The following is a 23,532-nucleotide window of genomic DNA, read 5'->3' as shown; positions in this document are numbered from 1 at the left end:
GTGTAAAGACGTTCACGAGTATAAATATGCAGCTATACATGTAGGTGATTTTGAATTGATATTTCATGTCGATATTTAATGGTTACACACTTAAAACTGATCGTAGTGTTTATATCTTCGTAAGACTGGCCAATCTATAGAGCAATGGCAAAGAAAACTAACTTTATTGCACACCGAGACCCCCTCGTGGTTGAGAGCATTTTCGTTGTGTTGTGGTGACTTTGTTTTGTTGTGGCGATTTCATTGTGTTGTGGTGATTACGTTGTGTTGTGGCTTGTTTCCGTTGTGTTGTGGCGATTTCATTGTGTTGTGGTGATTACGTTGTGTTGTGGCTTGTTTCCGTTGTGTTGTGGTGATTTCGTTGTGTTGTGCCGATTTCATTGTGTTGTGGTGATTACGTTGTGTTGTGGCTTGTTTCCGTTGTGTTGTGGCGATTTCATTGTGTTGTGGTGATTACGTTGTGTTGTGGCTTGTTTCCGTTGTGTTGTGGTGATTTCGTTGTGTTGTGCCGATTTCGTTGTTTTGTGGTGATTTTGTTGTGTTGTAGGGCTGTCAAAATTGCTCAAAAATGACGTTCGAATATTCCCTCTAAAACAAACACGAATATTCAAACTATTCGAACATCTGGGCTTTCAGCAGTTACTCCTGTGACCTGTCCCTTAACCCCCATGCGCGCGCTCACTCGCAAAGCAGACAGCCACGCCTCTACTACCGCGGTGGGGGATTTTTTTTTCCGTTTTTTTTTTTTTTTTTTACGATTTAAACGATTCATTTTCACCTTCGAAATTCGTTTTTTAAAAACGATTCGAATATATATATTCAAATTTAGAATATTCGTTGACAGCCCTATTGTGTTGTGGTGATTTCGTTGTGTTGTGGTTTAATTTAGTGCGTCTGCACATTGTGCAGGTCCCGATTCATGCATGTTTTTGGCTGTTGGTTAAATTTTGAAGTAATTAATTTTAGTACCAACAAATGTAAACAATGATGCAAATTATAGTTAAAGGTGCACTATGGAGCTTTCCGTCCACTAGAGGGTGCCTATTCAAAACAAATCGTGGTTTGATGACGCATTGTGTGAGCGCAGCATCTTGGGAGATGTGGTCTTCTCATCACAGCCGGTGGAAAATAGGACTCGGGCAGAAATCACGTTCATGCATGCGGTTATTAACGTTACTGTAGTCTAAAGCAGAGCAGGACCGAGTGTTATGGACCTGAGCACAGCTGCTGGAGCGATTGTTAAACAAATACCCGCCTCGCAAATACCGGGACTTTTATTATAAAGGGACGGGAGACATTCGCCGGGCGCCTGCACAGATCTGCTCTTCCGGTTATGATTTTGAGGTAATGTAGGTCTGTTTATCATATAAGATACATTTAAGTGTGTTCAAAACGATGTTATGACGTTACTCCGTGCGTTAACTTGTTCACACTGCTAAGAAAGCGCTCCTGTCAAATAAAAGCCAAAACCGAGGGTAACGCAGATATGACGCAATTGACAGGCGACTCCCTCAAATGCAATGCTGAAACGTCCCTGTCCTTAGTTAAAATAGCAATTTTCTCACAATTTACAAATAGTTGGAAACTTCTGGGATATTGTAGGTACTCAACTGAACAAAATATATAACACCGGCCTAGTGGTTTTTGGATATTTTACTGCAAAAATACTACATAGTGCACCTTTAACAGTATGAATTTAATGCAATCTGTTCTAAATCCCCTAAATAGAAATTGACAGCCCAAATCACCTTTTTAAGCAGACTTGGTTGCAAATGGCTTGTCTACTTCAAACCTGTAGTGCAGGGATTCCCAGTCCTGTTCCTGGAGATCTAACTTCCTGCTAAGTTCAGCTCCAACCCTGATCAAACACAACTGAAACAACTAATAAAGGAGTGCTTCTCAATACTCTAATTAATGCTTTCTCATTTCCTCACTCCTCCATCCTCCAGCTAAGTTTCACTTTAAAAACTTTAGCTTCTGTCCTAACCTGATGCAAAAAAACGCCCCAATAAGCAACAAAGGATAAACCATAATATTTTGCAAATCACACACATTGCACTACATAGCCACTACTATATGTGACCTACTATATGTGCAGCACAACTTTCGCGCAAAATGCGAAAGAAGCATTTTTTTTTTTTTCAAATTTTGTGATTTTCGTTTTTTGGCAGAATCTTTTAGTTGAGATCACGAAAATTTGAAAAACTCTCCGTTTTTGAGAAAGCAGTATTGGTATATTTAAAAGCGTACATTTTGAGGTTGAAATCGGCTTGTTTTCGGAGATTCTAGCACGCAGTAGGGTCGTGTCATTGTCTATGTGTATTTCCATACGGGATAAGCCGGCTTTTGTTTCTTTTCTTATTGTACCCGCCCTCCGAGGGAAGCGTGGCTACTTATTATGCAGCGCTCTGGCCGGCTCTAGCTGATGTCAAAATTCAATGAAGATGGACGCCGCAAAGATGATCGCAGACAAGCTGAACCATGGCCGTTACACCGGAAATGTTTCGAAGTACTTCTTCGTCAAGCCGGATGCTTATGAACAAGCGCTCACAGATTCTGAAGACAATCAGAGTGACGATGAAAGCGCCATAATAAGACTGTATAATTCCCCTAATCTACAATTGAGCGAAGATGAAGACGAGGAAGAATGTATCAGACTGGCGTCAGACGAGTTGGACCGTAAGATATCAGAGGCTATATCGATAGTAACTTTTGATGGGGATAAAGACAGCGAAATGGGGAAAATCCGTAACTTTGACTGAAAATGCTACACGAGGATAAAAGAGAACTCTCTGCATGTCAGACAGTCCTGTAGCCACAAGCTTTCTTCAGACATTATGTACAACATACAGCTGGATTCTTTAGCTGCGTAAAAAGAGTGACAGGACATGCAAATTATTGGACATTTAGAGGCAAACAGACGCACAGTGCAAACTTCGGAGATGGTTACATCCACAAAGAAGACCCCGACAAAGAGAAAGTGTGCCCGAGCGACTTATTTCATTGGAGGCATCGAGATCTGCAAGAATACTTTTCTGTTATGGGGTGAATTTTATTCTAAGAACACGTAGCCTTGTTATTAGCTAGCTCAGTTTTAATTGTAATCGTTAGCATCGTATCACTTGCCAAAAACCGCCATTACTATAATGGCCTTTTAGATGGTAATGTTAACATCTGCTATTAATTTGAATAATGCTTCAATTGCTTGAATTGACTGGTGTGACTGCGGCCCGATTTGTCTCGTTGCGTCTGTCGTTACTAGCAACTATGCAGCTTTACAGGGGGTATGGCTTATCTAAATGAGATGTAAATGAGCCCTATTGTCACTCCCAGCAGGTGAGAACAGGTGAGAACTGCAAAAGTTTAGAGGCTGTTTTCTCTCGTTTACACTTTTCTAAAGGCCTAAATTCAGATGGCCACAACTTCTCCAAATATTATCAGATTTCCATGTGTTACACATCGTTGGAAAGCTTGGAGACTACACTTTCAGAATCTGTGAACAACTCAAAATGCCCCAGAACCGACTTGTGTCCCTATTTTCCGTGACTGGTCACATATTATAGCCTGCATTAGATGTTGTCGGATTGGCTGCAGCAGTTTTGCACTTATGCGGATGGACAAAAGGCTTGTTGCTGGAAACTCTGTGCCTGGTTAGGACATGCTCTAAGGGTTCATATATCATCTCAACAGTCATTGCATCTTTCTGTCACACTAATAGTGTCAGGCATCATGTGCAACAATCACATGCTAGGTCCCATGTTCTTGTCTTTCTATTTCTCTTGTATTCTCTCACTCTCCCCCTCCTCATCTTACTCACTGATGATTAATCATCCACCAGACACTGTATTACGCGAAGGAGAGAGAGAGAAAGAGAGCAACTTGGACCACACAGCTGCATCCATTCATTCCTCTGCTTTTTTGGATCGCCTCCATCCATCCGGTTTCTTTCAGAGGGATAATGCGTCACAAGAGCCAGATGAGAGAGTCATGGCCTGATGTGAAATGTAAGCACTGCTACCCCCACAACCAGGATGGTAGAAACACATGCTACACCAGCACTGTGCTGGCAGGTACAGAGAAGATCACGTGACAGGCACTAGAGAAAGGCTTTCATTTAGTTACTTGCGAGTAACCCTACTTGAAGAATTGAAGTACTTCTGCAGCTAATTAAGCTTGAACTTCTTGACGTGCAGCAGAGTCAATTTAAATCTTATTTTGTAGATAATTTCAAGCATGGGTGTATTGTATTTTAGTTTTTTGTGAGCATTGCATTTTTTTATATACAGGTCCTTCTAAAAAATTAAACTTTCATATATTTTAGATTCATTGCACACCAACTGAAATATTTCAGGTCTTTTATTGTTTTAATACTGATGATTTTGGCATACAGCTCATGAAAACCCCAAATTCCTATCTCAAAAAATTTGCATGTTTCATCCGACCAATAAAAGAAAAGTTTATGTTAAAAGTTATCAAAATATAACCATATTAACCCCATATTAAAAGTGTTTTTAATACAAAAAAAAGTCAAGTCAACCTTAAAACCAAATAATTATGTTCAGTTATGCACTCAATACTCGGTCGGGAATCCTTTTGCAGAAATGACTGCTTCAATGCGGCGTGGCATGGAGGTGATCAGCCTGTGGCACTGCTGAGGTGTTAAGGAGGCCCAGGATGCTTCGATAGCGGCCTTAAGCTCATCCAGAGTGTTGGGTCTTGCGTCTCTCAACTTTCTCTTCACAATATCCCACAGATTCTCTATGGGGTTCAGCTCAGGAGAGTTGGCAGGCCAATTGAGCACAGTAATATCATGGTCAGTAAACCATTTACCAGTGGTTTTGGCACTGTGAGCAGGTGCCAGGTCGTGCTGAAAAACCAAATCTTCATCTCCATAAAGCTTTTCAGCAGATGGAAGCATGAAGTGCTCCAAAATCTCCTGATAGCGAGCTGCATTGACCCTGCCCTTGATAAAACACAGTGGACCAACACCAGCAGCTGACATGGCACCCCAGACCATCACTGACTGTGGGTTCTTGACACTGGACTTCAGGCATTTTGGCATTTCCTTCTCCCCAGTCTTCCTCGGTCCTTCTCCACAATCTTCCTCAAGGTCCGGTCACCTCTTCTCGTTGTGCAGCGGTTTTTTGCCACACTTTTTCCTTCCCACAGACTTCCCACTGAGGTGCCTTGATACAGCACTCTGGGAACAGCCTATTCGTTCAGAAATGTCTTTCTGTGTCTTACCCTCTCGCTTGAGGGTGTCAATGATGGCCTTCTGGACAGGGTCGGGTCGGCAGTCTTACCCATGATTGCGGTTTTGAGTAATGAACCAGGCTGGGAGTTTTTAAAAGCCTCAGGAATCTTTTGCAGGTGTTTAGAGTTAATTAGTTGATTCAGATGATTAGGTTAATAGCTCGTTTAGAGAACCTTTTCATGATATGCTAATTTTTTGAGAATTTTGGGTTTTCATGAGCTGTTTGCCAAAATCATCAGTATTAAAACAATAAAAGACCTGAAATATTTCAGTTGGTGTGCAATGAATCTAAAATATATGAAAGTTTAATTTGTATCATTACATTATGGAAAATAATTAACTTTATCACAATATGCTATTTTTTGAGAAGGACCTGTATAAGGGAAAAGTTTGAAATTCTCCCAAATAAAGTTTTTATTTATTTATTTATTTATTTATTTATTTATTTATTTATTTATTTATTTATTTATTTATTTATTTATTTATTTATTTATTGTTGGTTCAAGAAATTCAGTGTTTTCTATAAGGTTCTTTTGAAAACAAGCTTAAAGTAACATTACAGTTTTTTCAGATCATTCATAAAACTAAAAATGTTATAAAAGTGTATATCCACTATATATTCATATATCAGTTCGTTTTCATTTGATTTCATTCGTTTCTAGCAATTGTAAAACCGCATGATTGCTGCAGCACTGCCAGTACACAGAGAGAGAGACAGAGAGAAACGGAGCTGGGGAAAGATTGCTGAGAAACTGTTATTGTACCGAGTTGTTGAGAGCGCAAGTTTATTTTGTTTGTATCTGAGAGCTCTGAAAAAACACGAGTGAACTTTGCAATGTTATTTCTCTCACAAAATGCTTTCACCACAGCAAACACGACATTGACATGAATACAGTAAGAGCTTCTGTTGAGCAGCGTCATTCAGTGTACTGCAGATATACGAGTGATTGACAGATTTGGACATTATAAAGAGTGTTCTTTGATCGATCTCTGTAGTTTAATCATTTAAATAACGGATTTTTTTCATGCTGCTAACAGAAACGACGTGGAGTTGATCATTTTAGTCACTGGCGGTGCTGTCGAAACCATACGATAAAGCCTGTGCTGACATCGCGACTGATAAACTGAATCTATTTTCTACTAATTCTCTGGGCGGGCGAAGCAGTGGAAGGAGAGGAAACCTTTCCTGATATGACGTCATAACAGGAGAACTGAAGATCAGCTCCTCTGAGCTCTCATTTACTCAAAGGTAGAGAAAGACAGCCAGAACTCGGTTTACACCGATCAAAATTTTTAGCGCTTGGGGACAATATTCAGGCTAGGGGAACTCATATTAATGTTGAAAAACCTCATAAAATAAAAAGCTCATGCCATGGGACCTTTAAAGCATTATACACCCCTGTGAAGGCCTCATGGCCATGACATCCAGTGGCACTGATCCTCAACAAACCTGTCTCCTGCAGGAGACAAATGCAGGCATGAGGCAAACAGATGGAACTGGACAACTATTCTGAATGATCTGATCTAATCTGATATCTGACCAGTAATGTTTGCTTCAAGAATAATCATACACTGGTTGTTTGTTGGCCAGAGGAGAACTGGCACCTCGATAGAGCCTGGTTTCTCCCAAGGTGTTTTCGTCCATTATGTCACCTGATGGAGTTTGGGTTCCTTGCCAACGTCGCTTCTTTTGCCTTGTTTAGTTGGGGACACTAAATATTTAACTATATTACGGTACTGATCTGTGATCTGCCCACATTGAAACTATATGATAATTTATCTGAGCTGGATGACATTACTGTTTTCTCCAGAGCGGCTGTACAGCCGGAAAAAAATTCTGTTGCATTATTTTCCTGTTAACACTGTGAAGCTGCTCTAAAACAAGCTGCTTTGAAACAATCTGCATTGTTTCGTTAAAAGCACTATATAAATAAAGGTTACTTGATTTGAACAGTTCGTTCTGGTTCTCTAATCTGATTGGCTGAGAGCCTTTTCCAGCCGTGTGATGTTCTCCCAGTATCAGCACTGGGACCGTTTCATCTTTTTTTTTTATCAACAAACCCCATTTTAATTTTTACAAATAATACTGTTGTTGCGTCCCGAAATGTAGTTTTAAGAGGGTGTGTTTTTTTTTAGATGGGAATGTAGTTATATAGACATCAAATATATGACTCATATATAAACATTGGCCTTTTTTCCTTTTTTTCCCCTCTTTTTTTTGACACTTTTGCAGATGTGAGCTCCAGGCCGTCAACGGCCGTTCAGCAATCATGTACCCGTTGAGAAATGGGAGCTCTAGCAAGATAGTTCTACGTGGAAGACTCCAATGTTTCACCATTCACTAATTATCTAGCTAGCAAATTATTATTCATCTTCTGTAGTATATAAGTTCTGTTCCCACCCATTATTACATTCGCAGATACTGACACCAAAGTTCACACCCATCCACAATTGCAGGAATTTGTAAGTATCCATTACCCTACAGTTCCAGACTATGCACGGGGCCTACGCCAAATAACTTTATCAGTTCATCTATTTGATACTCATTGCAAACAAACTTTAAATAAATCTTATTCAAATGTTTTTATCGCTTTCTGAGGCTTTCGGGTACAACAGCTTTATCTCGGCCAGTTCTTCAGGAATTTGTCACTGGCTCTTACTGTATGTAGATAGTGATTAAACATGAGATATAATTAATTTGGTGTGTATCAAATGGGCAATCTTGGTTCATCTATTATTTGTTTTATTGTGTTTAACTTAAATCCTGTACTAGAGCACTGCTTTTGTTTGTTTAACTGTATTTATTTCTTGTTACTATTTTTAAGAAAAGGTCTGTTAGTGGATGAGGTATGGACTTAATTTAAAGTTACATTATAAAGACTGTCTTTATGAGTGACTGGTTGTAAATAAAGTTGTTTTATTGCTGTCATGGAAAGACTAAAAGTACAAAGACAAAGATATTGCTTTCTTCAGTGGACGTTTAAGCTGATTGTTTTAAAATGGATATAATATTATGGACATTAACCTGAAGAATGAATGCTATCAGATAAGGATGAGGATAATACACTCATTTAGTTGATCTCTCTCTTATAATACTCTACTTTACATAATACAATAAGCTTCAATGTTCTCAATGTTCACCAACGCTTACCTGTTCTCAATGACTCAACGTTCCTTTGTTACCACTTATAAAATGTTGTTTTAGAATTATTAACGGAGGCTTGGGCTTAACTGTCAACTTGAGATTTGAAGCCATGGAAGGAAGTATCCCCCACAAAGATGGCAATATCTGAAATGCTTGTCCTTGTGGGGACATTTTTATGTCCTCATGAGAAAAAAAAGTTATAAATCATACTAAGAGATTTTTTTTTTAACGTTTTCGATGGGTAGGTTTAGGAGTAGATTCAAAATACAGTTTGTACAGTATAAAAAAATCATTATGTCTATGTAATGTCCCCATAAAACATGAAAACACAACATTTTATTGGCAGTAACTAGCATTGATTTTCACTGCTGTCCATGACCTAAGAGAATAGACCTATGTGATCCATGAGTTGAGAACCTCTGCTTTAAAACCCCAGTACATTTAAGTACAGTTCATCTAAAGAATTAGAACATTAATTAATGTTTGTGGAACAATGTCCTGTAATTATTTTTAAGAATAGGACATTGAATGTCTGCCAGCCGTCGAGCAGATCAGGCCATTTTTACAGTAAGTACAGCTTCAATATTTCTGAACTTGCACCTTCAAAACAGAAAAACAAATAATGATAGATTGCTGACTCACTCGCAGTCCTTCAAAGCCACAAGTAAAGCCATTTAGACTTATTTTACCTTGTCACTCTCTGAGTAAGGGTTGTTAAGCACCGTAGGCATGTTGTCCTTTCTCCAGAGGTCATCAAACACTCTGTCGTTATCCGACGCCAGCTGGGCGTTCTGTCCATTTCCCACACCAAGGTCTCTGAAAGTCACAAACAGTTCAGGTCACACCTCAAACATCAGCCAGAATAAAAACAGTCTAGGTGTATGAACAACTGCTTAAAACACATTTGGGAGAAAAAAAAGAAATTGTCCATTGTTATTAATCTAAGTGTATTACATCTAGTCCAGTCATAGTCAGTCATAATCAACCAAATAGAATAGATAGATATATAGATAGATAGATAGATAGATAGATAGATAGATAGATAGATAGATAGATAGATAGATAGATAGATAGATAGATAGATAGATAGATAGATAGATAGATAGATAGATAGATAGATAGATAGATAGATAGATAGATAGATAGATAGATAGATAGATAGATAGATAGATAGATAGATAGATAGATATTTGATGCCTCAATTCCATTCATATTCATTTTATTTCATAATCAGATTTAGCTAGTGCCTAATAACCCATGCGATCAGATATATAATGCACATTTAAAAATGCAATAAAACACTTAAAGAACATTCCTTCTAGCTGACTTTGCATTGCATGATGGGATTTATAGTAGCACATTCATCACAAATGTGAGAAGAGTTAGAGAAGCATGATTTGTTTTGGATGACATGCTGCCATTTTACCAGCCAGATTGAAATTCCAAGCCCAATTAGAATTTGTTTAGTAATACAGAAAATAAACTTGGTTAAGTGTGAACTTTTTTCAAACCATAAAACACTCTGAGGCCGTTCCTAATCTTTGCCTTGTTTGTTTGAGCATCCAGACTTGCCCGACATCAGCAACAATGACTCAACCAAAGGCATGAGTTTGGGGCGGGACTATTTGTTTGACCAACCAGTGCAGAAGTGTTTGGGAAACCTGTTTGGAAATAGTCATTATTTTTACACACTTCAACTTTCTTTGTACACTCAACGATGACAGCTGCTATTCATGAACCACAAGGACTAAATCTAATCAGTATTGTGTAATGAGGCATTTACTTCAGTTGATCTTCACATTCCTGACAGTAACTCTCATTCGGTTAAACAATATGACAACACTACAGCACTAGAGTGTAACACATTATTTTGGCATAATTAATTAGACCAAGTGGTGTACTGGGGTGTGATCACAAAATGACAATAATATTTACGTCTATATTTAATTTATCCATTCTATTTTTAATGTTGCTGGAGGCTTTTCACACTGCCTGTTAGTACTCCCTGTTCACTTAAGCGTAATATGAACATTCAATGCAAGAGTAATTTCAAAGACTGAATGGAATAAATACACTATGGTCAGATCACTCACTCACGGCTCACCAAATAAACACAAAATGCACTCATTAAAATATGCATTAAGAAAACTGAACTCTCCCCAAAAATGTTGTTTTTGAAGCATGATGCATCAATAAAGGCTAGCTATTCGTAAACCATTCCCATGTGAATAAAAATAGAGGAAATAGATTAGGGTTCGTTGTCACAGTCTCTATTACACTTTAGACAATTAATACACAATAACGGTGGCAAACTGTTTAGCAGATTGATTCTAAGAGCAGGATGTCTTCTTGATTTGTTTACAACATTAACTCTCTGAAGTCATCAAAGGCGTGTTAACGTTGTTTTTTTTTCTTCTCATCAGTGCGAAAAAAGACTTCTTTCAGGCAAATGTTATACATCATTATAATCTGTTAAGTTTCTACTTTTATTTGTGTATACTCACAATAAAAACAAAATGTGCTTTTGCAAAATAAAGAAAACAAACATTATGCGCGATCTGCAGCCTCTCTGACAATGAAGTCTGTTCTGATACTTTTTAGAAATGTAATTGTACCTTAGTGACAACTTGTCATACAAACATGATACATATGTCTAAAGAAATGTTGAAATGTCAGGTTTTAAATAATGTAAATAAAAAATAAAAAAATATTCTTCTGTTGATTATCATGCACAGGGTCGCCTTTAAAGGCCATCTTTCAGTTTAATTTTATAACTTAATTTATACAGAATCTTGTATGAAAATGTTAATTTAAAAAGACATACATAAGAATACATATGTTTTACAACACCCACACGCATAAATTAAGAAAAAAAGTGCCTGTTCTAAGCTACGCTCCAAAAACGTCTCGGTTACGTATGTAACCCTCGTTCCCTGAAGGAGGGAACGGAGACGTACGTCAGAACTGAACCGACGAATTGGGATCTGCCCTCAGAGACCTATCCACTTCGAGTGTGTAAAAACGAGCCAATCGGAGATTGGCATGTGATCCACACATTCCACGCTCCGCCCCGCAGCGCGGGTATAAATAGGAAGTGGAATGGTAGATCAAATGCTTTTTTCAACTGAGGAGCCGAATCCGTGACTGGGCTCCTAGCTGAAGCACAGCTCCTGGCGACGGGACGTACGTCTCCGTTCCCTCCTTCAGGGAACGAGGGTTACATACGTAACCGAGACGTTCCCTTTCAGTCGGTCACGTTCGACGTACGTCAGAACTGAACCGACGAATTGGGATCCCTTTGGAAAACGCCAGGATGCTGGCCCTTCCAGCGTCCTGCTTGAGCGCACTGGACCGTCTAGTATGGTACGGAAGTCAGGGCTCCAAGCAGGGAGGTCAGTCACTGCTGTTTCTGCAAGACCCACTTAGAGTGACCATAGACCGCTGGGAAGCGTGCCCCCTCGGAAGAGGTACGCTGCGGGGCCACGTCCTTCAGGGAAGGAGTGGTGGCGGAATACACATAAGGACTAACCTGGCAGGGTAGTGCAACATATGGCAGTCTCTGGGGTGGTTCCAACCTAATTGAAGGGGGGAAAGAACACGCCCAGAGACGACAGAGCGGGCTCTGTCGAGGGAAAGACACGGAGCTAGCCCGAAGGGTAGCTGATACCGTGGACGAATACACATATGGGGTTGCCGTGAGGGAACCGCTACATATGGAACCCAGCCTACAACCACGTTCCACAAGCATACGGGTGCAGGCCTAGCGTCAGACGGGCCGCAACGTCTGACACCGCATGGGGTGACGGAGGAGCTCGACAGGGTTAGCCGGTTTCCCGGGGAACACAACTGGAGACAAATAAACGCACGTATCCGGCCCAGAGGGCGGGAATGGCGTTGCAAGCCGACACTTAGAACGGGCACTTAGCGCTCCTGGCCACCAGGGGCGAGGATGCGGGAAGATACCGGCTCTACACGTAAGCTATAAAACCTAGCAAACGTGTTAGGTGTCGCCCAGCCCGCAGCTCTACAATGTCTGTCAGCGAGGCGCCTTGAGCCAGCGCCCAGGAAGAAGCAACACTCCTAGTGGAGTGTGCTCTTACACCGAACGGGCAAGGCACGTCTTGGGACTGGTAACCAAGACTATAGCATCCACTATCCAGTGGGCTAACCTCTGCTTGGAGACAGCCTTTCCCTTCTGCTGGCCTCCGTAACAGACGAAGAGTTGCTCTGAGGTCCGAAAGCTTTGGGTCCGGTCAATGTAAGCGCGAAGAGCACGGACCGGACACAACAAAGCCAGGGCTGGGTCTGCCTCCTCCGAAGGCAGCGCTTGCAGGTTCACCACCTGGTCCCGGAAGGGAGTGGTAGGAACCTTGGGCACGTATCCGGGCCTGGGTCTCAGGACAACGTGAGAGTTACCAGGCCCGAACTCTAGGCACGATTCGCTGACCGAAAGTGCGTGCAGGTCCCCTACCCTCTTGATCGAGGCCAAAGCAGTCAAGAGCACTGTCTTCATTGACAGGATTTTAATCTCAATGGACTCCAACGGCTCGAAGGGAGGGCTCTGAAGTGCTCTGAGCACTAGAGCCAAGTCCCAAGAGGGTATCGAGGATGGACGAGGAGGATTTAGTCTCCTCGCACCTCTGAGGAACCTGACGATTAGGTCGTGCCTTCCGACGGACTTACCTTCGACTGCGTCGTGATACGCCGCTATTGCGGCGACGTACACTTTGAGGGTGGAGGGAGACAGCCTTCGCTCCAACCCGTCTTGCAGGAAGGAAAGCACAACACCAATCGAACACCTTCGGGGGTCTTCCTGGCGGGAAGAACACCACTCAACGAACAGGTTCCACTTCAGTACATAGAGGCGCCTCGTAGAGGGGGCTCTAGCTGAAGAGATGGTATCTACGACTGCTTGTGGTAGTCCATCTAGAACCTCCGCGTCCCGTCCAGGGACCAGACATGAAGATTCCAGAGGTCTGGACGCGGGTGCCATAGAGTGCCCCGTCCCTGAGAAAGAAGGTCCTTCCTCAGGGGAATGGGCCAAGGAGGGGCTGTCGCGAGGAGAGTTAGTTCTGGGAACCAGGTCCGGTTGGGCCAATACGGCGCAACTAACAAGACCTGCTCCTCGTCCTCCCTGACTTTGCACAGGGTCTGTGCAAGAAGGCTCACTGGGGGAAACGCATACTTGCGTAGGTCCCGGGGCCAGCTGTGCGCCAGTGCATCTGTGCCGAGGGTACCCCCGGTCAGGGAATAGTACCACTGGCAATGGGTCGAGTCCGGAGAGGCAAACAGGTCTACCTGTGCGGCTCCGAACTGGTCCCATATCAGCTGGACCGCCTGGGGGTGGAGTCGCCATTCTCCCGGAGGTGCTGGCTGCCGAGAGAGCTCGTCGGCTGTCTGGTTCAGCGCACCAGGGACATGCATGGCCCGAAGCGACCTCAGATGCTTCTGACTCCACAGGAGCAGGTGGCGGGCGAGTTGGAACATGCGACGGGAGCGTAGACCACCCTGACGGTTGATGTACGCAACGGCCGCCATGCTGTCCGTACGGACCAGTACATGCTTGCCACGTAGCGGCCCCTTGAGGCGGCGCAGTGCCAAGTGTACTGCTAGCAACTCGAGGCAATTGATATGCCAATGCACTTGCGGTTCCGTCCACAGACCCGCAACTGCATGCCCGTTGTACGTGGCCCCCCAACCCGTGGATGAGGCATCCGTGAATAGCACAGCATGCCTGCACACTTGTTCTAGGGGCACCCCGGCCCGGAGAAACGAAGCGTCGGACCACGGGCTGAAGGTTTGGCGGCAGTAAGGAGTCACTGGGACCCGGTACTGGCCGCTCTGCCACGCCCACCTCGGGACTCGGCCATGAAGCCAGTGTTGGAGCGGTCTCATATGAAGCAATCCGAGCGGCGTGACCGCGGCTACGGATGCCATATGCCCCAGGAGCCTCTGAAAAAGTTTCAGTGGGACCGCTGTTCTGCCCTTGAACATATTCAAGCAGTTCAACACCGACCTGACTCGCTCCTCCGTGAGGCGCGCAGTCTGGCTGACCGAATCCAGCTCCATACCGAGGTAAGAGATTCTCTGCGTAGGACAGAGCTTGCTCTTCTCTCGGTTGACCCGAAGGCCCAACTGGCTGAGGTGACTGAGCACCATGTCCCTGTGTTCGCACAACTGCTCCCGAGACTGGGCGAGAATGAGCCAGTCGTCGAGATAGTTAAGAATGCGAACGCCGCGTTCTCGGAGTGAAACAATGGCTGCCTCGGCGACCTTCGTAAAGACGCGAGGCGACAGGGACAGCCCGAAGGGCAGGACTTTGTACTGGTATGCCCTCCCCTCGAACGCAAGCGTAGGAACGGTCTGTGTCGAGGGAGTATGGACACATGGAAGTACGCGTCCTTCAGGTCGATCGCTGCGAACCAATCCTGGGGACGGATGCATTGAAAATGCGTTCTGCGTGAACATCCGGAACGGGAGCTTGTGCAGGGCCCGATTCAGGAAGCGCAGGTCCAGGATTGGCCGGAGCCCACCCCCTTTCTTGGGCACGATGAAGTAGGGACTGTAGAACCCTGACTTCATCTCGGCTGGAGGAACCGGCTCGATCGCGTCCTTCGCCAGTAGGACCTCGATCTCTGACCGCAAGACTTGAGCATCGCTGCTTCGCACTGAGGTGAAGAGGATGCCCTTGTACTTGGGTGGCCGGCGCGCGAACTGAATCGCGTAGCCGAGTCTGATGGCACGGATGAGCCAACGGGACGGTCGAGGGAGCTGTAGCCACGCTCCCAGGGACCGTACGAGCGGGACCAACGGCACCACAGACATGCCCGGGGTGGGGCAGCGCAACGGAGAGCTCTGGCTCGACTCGGGAGGCCCGGAGGCGGCCCGGAGTGTCGCGCGAGCACTCCTGGTGCGGGCAGGGAGCGGGTGAGAAGGCCCGGAGGCGTCCTCTGAGCCCGCTCGACTGCTCGCTGCCCGAAGGCAGAGAGGTGGGATGCTCAGACCCGACTCGGGAGGCCCGTGGGCGGCCCGGAATGTTGTCTGAGTCTTCCCAGGAGGGGCAGAGAGTGGGTGAGAAGGCCCGAAGGCGTCCTCGAAGCCCACTCTGCTGCCTGCTGCCCGAAGGCAGGGGGGTGGGGCACTCAGACCCTACTCGGGAGGCCCGAAGGCGGCCCGGAGTGTTGTCCGAGTACTCCAGGTTGGGGCAGAGTGTGGGTGAGAAGGCCCAGGGGCGGTCTCGATGCCCACACTACTGCCCCCTGGCGAGAGAGGGGAGGAAGGAAGTAGCAAGGCCCGGGGGCGTCGCACACTTCCAACCTGGCCCTCTGAGGCCCAGAGAGAGAGGAAACTGCTCTGCATATGTGGGTACCGCTGGACTCCGGAGAGCCAGTGGCAGAACGTTAACCAGTCAGGGCCCCCCGGTCCTCCTCCGGGGGGGTGGGGGAGGGATACGAATATCACCTCCCCCCGAGCAGCTCCTGTTCTCCCCAGCCTGTCCGTCTCAGGGCCGCGTCCCCTTGCGCTTGCCTGCCGGTTAGCGGGGCCCTGGACGGGTTGGGCGCCTCCCTCGCGCCCGGCACCCTGCTCCTCCAGTGGAGGCTGCTGCTCGGCTCTAGCAGGGTGGAGGCGGACGCAGGAGGGGATGCCCTCGGCGACAAGCCGGCAGAGGCGCCGCGACCGACGACCGAGCAGCTCGTCGTCGGCACCCTGATGCAACGCCTCTGTCTGCTTCTGGGCCACCAAGAACTGCTGGGCAACGTTCTCGATGGCGTCGCCGAGGAGGCCAGCCCGACAGACAGGCTTTTCTTGCGCATATCTGCCAGGTTAGCCCCCTATTCCTGGACCACTAGTGTGGACATCGCCTGACCCAGGGAGCGTGCAGTGATTTTCGTCGCCTATAGGGCGAGGTCCAACACCGCACGCAGTTCCTGCACAACCCCTGGGCTGGGACTACCCTCGTGCGTGCAGGGCAGAGGGCAGTGAGAGAGGGAAAACAATGATACTTTTTTTTTTTTTTTTTGTCTCATTTTTGGCCCTTTTGACCCTCCATATTTCCCTCTCTCCGATGCAGCAATTGACATCTGTCCTCTGCCAGCGCAAAAAATGAAACGCTAAGCCCTTTCTCTTCCAGGACCAGCGATTCCATCTCTCACTACAAGCAGGCATGTGAGACAGTGAACGTGGCCGTCAGAACGGCACACAGCGCACTGAACGCTCAAGCCTCAATGAAGATGGCAAGGCGAACAATGCCCTGACGTGGTCATGTTCTCATGAGAGAATCCGTACCACCCACGAACAGAGTCTCAGCAAGCTTTTGATGCGACAGAGGAGTGGGGGCCCGCGGGGATTACCCGGCGGGGAATCCCCACTGTAATCCTCAGGCCACCAGCGCTTATCAGCCAAAGTAGCCCTTTTCCAGTAACACTAGAAATGAACTAGATCGGGGGATAGGCGAAGGGACTCGACCCCATCTGAGGTTTCATAGTCTCGGCCGCGCATCTAGAGCACCGGCTGACGCGCGTCGGTTGCTGTGACAACCACCGCTGTCAGCCGGCCGCTCGACGGCACACGGCGCGCTGAACACTCAAGCCTTTTATGAGAAAGGGTGAGACGAACAACGCGCCGACGTGACCATGTTCTTCTGCGAGAACATGAATCACCCACGACCGCAATTTCACATGCGATCGTGGCCGTCAATGAGGACAGGAAACAGTTGCATTCCAGGAATGCACGGTTTGAATGACATCTTGAAAAAGACGCAGGGTCAAACCGTGTTGCTCTTTTAGAATGGAAAAACTGCTCTTTTAGTTTGTGCTGAAGCACTCAGGGAGATGACCGCGGTCAGCACGCAGTCCACAGTGCAAGCCTGCGTGTGACACTCAAATGTTTTTAGGAAAACGCCCAGCGAACCAACAGTTTGGAAGCTCTTTTGAATGCAAGCGATTGCAACAATATGCGGTCACTCGCTGAGAAGCGCTATGACACCCGCACTGGCAGTTCCTCCTTTTCTCCAAGACTCAGCTTGTCTTTAACACTCTTCGTGGAAACAGTATTGAACTGTTCGGCTCCGAAGTTGAAAGCATTTGATCTACCATTCCACTTCCTATTTATACCCGCGCTGCGGGGCGGAGCGTGGAATGTGTGGATCACATGCCAATCTCCGATTGGCTCGTTTTTACACACTCGAAGTGGATAGGTCTCTGAGGGCAGATCCCAATTCGTCGGTTCAGTTCTGACGTACGTCGAACGTGACCGACTGAAAGGGAACCCGCCTTTTCCCAGAGAACGCGTCATATGACGCAACGACAGGCAAACATAGGCGCTGCAGCCCTGGCTCTCATTGTGGGTTTACGTAGTCTTGAGAGGTGGGAACAGAAAATAGAGATTGTCGTTATCGTAATTATAGTTATAGTAGTTTTGAGTTGTCACAATGGTGAATTCTGTTGTCACAATGGTGAATCAATAAAAGATCCTTGTTACAATGACTATTTACATGAACAGCATATTTCCGTCCTAGCCGAAAGACTAACTGCTTTCATACATGTACTCCACAGTACATGTGAGCTCATTTACATTATGTCCATCAGAAATACTAAGAGGTGTAGTAGTATAACAGCCGACTAAGGTTGGAATTCCAGCTGTCCGGTTATGTTGTTCAGATATACGGCCCAAACGCTTGACATCTGCAGAAGCAGAACATGCGGACACCTAGGTCTAAAAGCAGTTACTGATTAAACATCAGCTAGCAATTTCTACAAAATTTCACGATAAACTATGTTGTGTAGAAATGCACAGAATGTCTATCCCTATCTGACCGTCACAGATGTAAGCTATAGCCTACATCCTACAACATTCATTTAAAATCTGGGATCTAAATTAATTATTTTAAGACACATATTGCTGGCAAAGATAACGGCACATTATTTTTTGATTCTCGTGTACAGGGCCACATTTACTCTAGACGACAGCACGTTAATTGATAATTCTCGCACACAGGGCCGCCTTTAATCTACAAAAAACAATGTCATGCTATTTGTTGATTCTCGTGCACAGGGCCACATTTCTTCGACAAAAAACAATGCCACGTTATTTTGATTCTCTTGCCCAGGAGGACCGTCTTTAATCTACAAAGACAATGGCACGTTATTTGTTAAAGGTCCCGTTCTTCGCGATTCCATCTTTCAAACTTTAGTTAGTGTGTAATGTTGCTGTTAGAGCATAAATAATACCTGTACAATTACTCAAAAAAGCTCAAAGTTCAATGCCAAGCGAGATATTTTATTTAACAGAAGTTCCCTTTCAAAGCCTACAGCGAACGGCCGGTTTGGACTACAGCAGGAAGTGCAGGGATGTAATGACGTCACTAGAACCGTTTGTTGACTAACCCTCCGCCCACAAGAACACGCAGAATAGGGGGCGTGGTCTTGTTGCTCTCCCACGTGGAGAAGAGCGTGCATTCAGCGCTTGCATCTCCCCGTTATGGTAAGAGGCGGGAACTTTCCGGGCAAAGTGCGCTAAGCTGCTGTCCAATCACAACACAGGATGCGCTGGCCTAATCAGAACTCGTTATGTGTTTCTGAAGGAGGGACTTCATAGAACAAGGAAATCATCAGGCCGTTTTTAGGACAGAGGAAACAGCGCTGTACAGATAAGTAAATTGTGTGAAAAATACAGTTTTTTTTACACGCGAAACATGAACTCATGTTATCTTGCACACTGTAAACATAATCAAAGGTTCGAAAACACTTCTAGTAGTTGTGGAAAGTGAAATCTGAATCCCGTTGTTTAAATATTTTATCCCGTTGCTTTTGGCTCACTATGGGCTTCTCTCCATTCTTCTCCCTTGACTTTATCAGACTTTATGTCTCCACGTCCCCCCGACTGTCTCATAGACAGTAAAAGATTGCTTCTGAGTGTCTCCTCAGGTCTATACGGTAATTTCTCAACTGTGCGACAGAGTCGCGTTGGTTATGACGCAATCGTTAGCCTATTTTTACAAAAACAGCTTCTACGGGGCGATAGTGTAAGATACAAGGTAATGGAGCCTTTTATGCATTGTCGTGTTTCTTTAGAAATAAACAATGGACAAATGGAGTCTTTAAACCCCTCAGATGTAAAGTTATTCACTGTCAAAGTGACTCAAAAATGAATGGGAGTCAATGGGATGCTAACAGCAGGTGATGGCTTGGTAAGCAATGGCATGGCCCCCTATGGGCGCCCCTAGATTACCCCCTTGGACGTGACCAAGAATGCTGTGGACTCTAGTGGAAATCTTTCTCAGGTTTGGCTCCAGAATTTTGCATAAATGTTGAAGAGACTAATTGGCCATGTGACTAGAAATTAATATTAAATTATCATGTGTCTAACAAAGCATCTTTTAGCCAGCTAAACACCTGGTGCTCTTCTGAAAATGCACAGCTGGTGGCGCTTGAAAGCGCTTTGCAAGGGCAGCGGTTTTCCAGCTGAGATATTTTGCTAGAATATCCATGGTAGTAATGTGATACTAGTATCTCATTTTGAAGAATATTACTGAATTTAGAAATGCAGTAAAAAATAAAAAATAAACTATTAACTTCTCTATTATTGTTGTTCGGTTCGTGTACAAGTCAGATGATTGGTCGGTGTAGTTTTTGTCCCGCCTCCCCTCCAATGTGATTGGACAGCCTGGTAAAAAAAGAACAGTGACGAGCCTGCCTATTACCCAACGTTAAACAGTACAAACAAAACAAAAAATACGGGGTAAATCATCTCTTGAAATATTATTATGGTAGGCCTGCCCTGCATAGTGCATCAAAATGCAATGTCATCGGTTTGCCTAAATTAGAACACAGAACGTTCAAATGTTTTACGCACCATTTACTCGTGTTAGGGAGCAGGTGTAAATTTCTTTCGTACCAACTAACATTTTGAAAATACGAACATTTTCGTGAATCCGAAAACTTACGTCAGAGCGGCTTTACGAATGATTTACACACAAATTCGTTCTGCTCGTGTTTCATGAATGAGGCCCAATGTTTTTTCTAAGGCACGTTTATGAAAGCTACTTCAATGTCCCAATTAAACCAAGGCTTCATCTAAGTTGATGGTCTGAGTCTGTGGTAGTGAGTATAATGCGAAACTCAAAGTTGAGGACCAAATCTGCTCTTCCTGTCCGATTTTAGGGGGGGAAATCATTGAAAATTTGTAAAAAGACGTCCAATATATTACTTAAGCACGTCAAAAGAATACCACAGACACAGTACAATCAACATGGGTAAAACAAATAAAACAAGCAGCTGTGAAAAATATGATTCACACATCTTTTTACTCTTTTAATTCCTTTTATAACTGTATCATATTTGTTTCTCTTTTAATTCCTTTTATAACAGTTTTAATTGCTTTTATTTTGTGATTTTGTGCTTTAAATAAACATGCCTTGCCTAATCTAAGCCCTGTCCGTAAAACCATGCCTTTGAGTTTATCCTAACTCATGCTTCAGAGCACTTCACATTGAAAGTGTAATACTCTACTAGGTGAGCTACCAAGCAAATTTACCATGTCATACAAAAAGTCATACAAAAAGGTCATAAAAAAATAGGTCATACAAAAAGTCTTTAATAATTGATAATGTGCCCTGTAATATTTAATATTGGTGTGAAATGAATACAATTTGTTGGTGTTTTCTGTCTCTACACTGTAAAAAAATATTTAGAAAAAAAGTTACCTTGTCGCCTTAAAATTTTGAGTTCATTGAAATTAAAATTTTTAGTTAATACAATGAACATGTTTTGAGATTCGACAACCTTTATTAAAATATTATTAAAAGATTTTATAAGCATATTGGGTAATTGTGTTTTATTTCTGATGACGCAGTGAAACACGCCAAATAGTGCTATTTTCATGATTTATCAAATGTTTTATGTGGTTCAGATACAATAATATTTTGAGTTTCTATTTATTAAACAAATTTCCTTCATTGTATCAACTCAGATTTTTAATTTCTACAAACTCAGAATTTTAAGGCAACCAGGTTACTTACTTTTTTAAGTTAAACCAACAAAAAACAATTTTTTTTTTTTTTTTAGTTTAGTGTTTATTTCAGATGAAAACTGCAGTGAATTGTATGTATAATTGCCCTCGTAATTTTTTATTTTTTTTTATTTTTTTTGAAAAATGTATTTCCAGGAAGCCACCCTACTAAAACACCCTATTAAAAAAAATCAGGTTTCCAATTGAAAATTTTCAAGTGATCTACATTTTTTTGTTGGCCAAAATGGAATTTCTGTGAATTAAATTGCATCAATTCACAGATTTTCAGTTCGGCCAACTGAAAAAATTTGATGTGATCAGTCACTAGAAAATGTTCAATTGGAGACTTTTTTTACAGTGTATGTTGCAGTAAAAACACCACTCACCTCTCCACCTGCACCTCGACATCCTTCCTGTCTATGACTCTCTGACCTTCTCCATTGATCTCTTTTTTGCTGTTCTTGATGAGCTTCAGCACTGGCTCAATCTCCTTCAGCAGGTCGTTGTTCTCCTCCACCCCATTGAGGAGGAGGGCTGAATGGCCTCCTTCTCTGAGCAGAGAGTCCTGGGCCAGCAGGGGAATCAGGGGTTTGTTCTCCCGCGGTTCTTTCCCGGGAGTGTAGGCAGAGGACAGGTTCTCTATCGCCCTGAGCTCTTTGGTCATGTTGGGCGTGAGGGGCGAGCATCGTTCGCATGGCCTGCTCTGAGTGGGGTTGACGGGCTTGGTGACGCGAACCGTTCTGGGTTTACCATCGCTGCTCAGCGTGGTCTCCAGGTGAGTGGTGAAGCCCTCGGGTCCACGGAGGATCAGGACGGCGTGGTTCTCGGGCGACACGTTCTTCAGGGTCTCGAGCGCACGTTCGTAGCTCAGGTCCACCAAAGGCTTGTTGTTCACGGCCAGGACGATGTCTCCGACTTGGACCAGCCCACATTCCTCTGCCGCCCCACCCCGAATTAGGTCAGAGATGATGACGGGCGGCTTGCACACACGTTGTTTGACCAGAAAGCCAAGCCCACCGATCTTTCTTTTGAAGAGGCGCACTGAGATGATGTTGGGCTGCAGCTGACACACGCTGGGCTCAGATTCCTGCATTGTGTCTTAGTGTGCGTCAGCGCTGATCTGCAATTGAGTTGAATGTGACAAAAAGAAGAGCAAGATGTCAAATGTGTCAGCCACGGCAGGCGAAGACATGCAGAGATGTGCAAAACTGTAAATAGGGCTGTAAAATTCACTGTAATGGCATCCTGTGGCATTTAAGAAAATATCCAGACCCTCAATTAGGTCCAACTATGTCTGAATATAATTAAGTACTGTAAGAAGGGATTTAAAGGAATAGTTAAATGAAAATAATTTGTTCTAAACTTGTATTTTGTCATATTTCCATGGAACAAAAAGCGAAAAGAAAAAAAAAAGTGACATGAAAGTAGTCCGTATGACTATGCGTTGATCAGTCTGATTTGTGAATGAATTTTGAATTTTGTCAATGAACTCTTGATCTGGTTCACAAATCAGATTGAATGAATGGTTCTTGAGTTATCAGCTTATTGGAGGGGATGTTTATCAGCAAATAATGAACATTATTCAATTCAATTTCAGTCTAGTACTCATACAAAGAAAACTATTGTACAGCTTTAATAGAATTTAAATATAGAGCATAAGTTGTGAAGATTCCTCCAAATGCTGTTTTTGTTCCACAGAAATATAATCATACAGGTTTGGACCGACACGAAGGGGAGTAAATAATAACCACCTTTTCTTTTCTTTTGGGATGAACTATTGCTTTAGTCATTATTTCTAAGAAAAAGTCATTCAGTTCAATCCGTCACAATATATATTTTTTAATAATTTCAGTGATTGAGTAGTGACTCATATCACAGCGTACAAGCTGTGAAGATAGACTTCAGTTCCCTCTTTCCTTTCTGTTGACAAGCCAGTAGCATTTCCTTCATGAGCATCATGCTCAGTCTCAATTAAACGTTCATGTCAGAATCACTTATTATACATTCTTCCTGAATCTCGCCTTTCTTGGCAGCGGGAAACGCATATGGCCTCGTGTGAACAACTACTGTCCAATTCTGTCAAAATGCGGCATTTCTAATTCAGATTTAGAGTCATGAGATATTA

The 23,532-nt window shown here is 43.9% G+C and overlaps 1 protein-coding gene across 3 annotated transcripts in view; it reads right to left on the bottom strand.

Annotated features, from left to right (window-relative positions):
* Positions 1-23,532, bottom strand: part of nos1 (nitric oxide synthase 1 (neuronal)) — a 101,761-nt gene that overhangs the window by 65,851 nt on the left and 12,378 nt on the right. For all 3 annotated transcript variants that reach the window (XM_067439497.1, XM_067439498.1, XM_067439496.1), the window contains exons 2-3: positions 21,794-22,527; positions 9,089-9,215 (exon numbers count right to left, since the gene is read on the bottom strand). In XM_067439497.1, the coding sequence (XP_067295598.1) occupies positions 9,089-9,215; positions 21,794-22,500 (834 nt within the window). In that variant the 5' untranslated portion in view covers positions 22,501-22,527. The remainder of the gene's footprint in view (positions 1-9,088; positions 9,216-21,793; positions 22,528-23,532) is intronic.

This window comes from Pseudorasbora parva, chromosome 3, assembly GCF_024679245.1.
Source record: "Pseudorasbora parva isolate DD20220531a chromosome 3, ASM2467924v1, whole genome shotgun sequence".
Taxonomy (NCBI): domain Eukaryota; kingdom Metazoa; phylum Chordata; class Actinopteri; order Cypriniformes; family Gobionidae; genus Pseudorasbora; species Pseudorasbora parva.
Note: the sequence above shows the minus strand (reverse complement) of the source record. Positions and strands in the feature narration are given on the sequence as shown.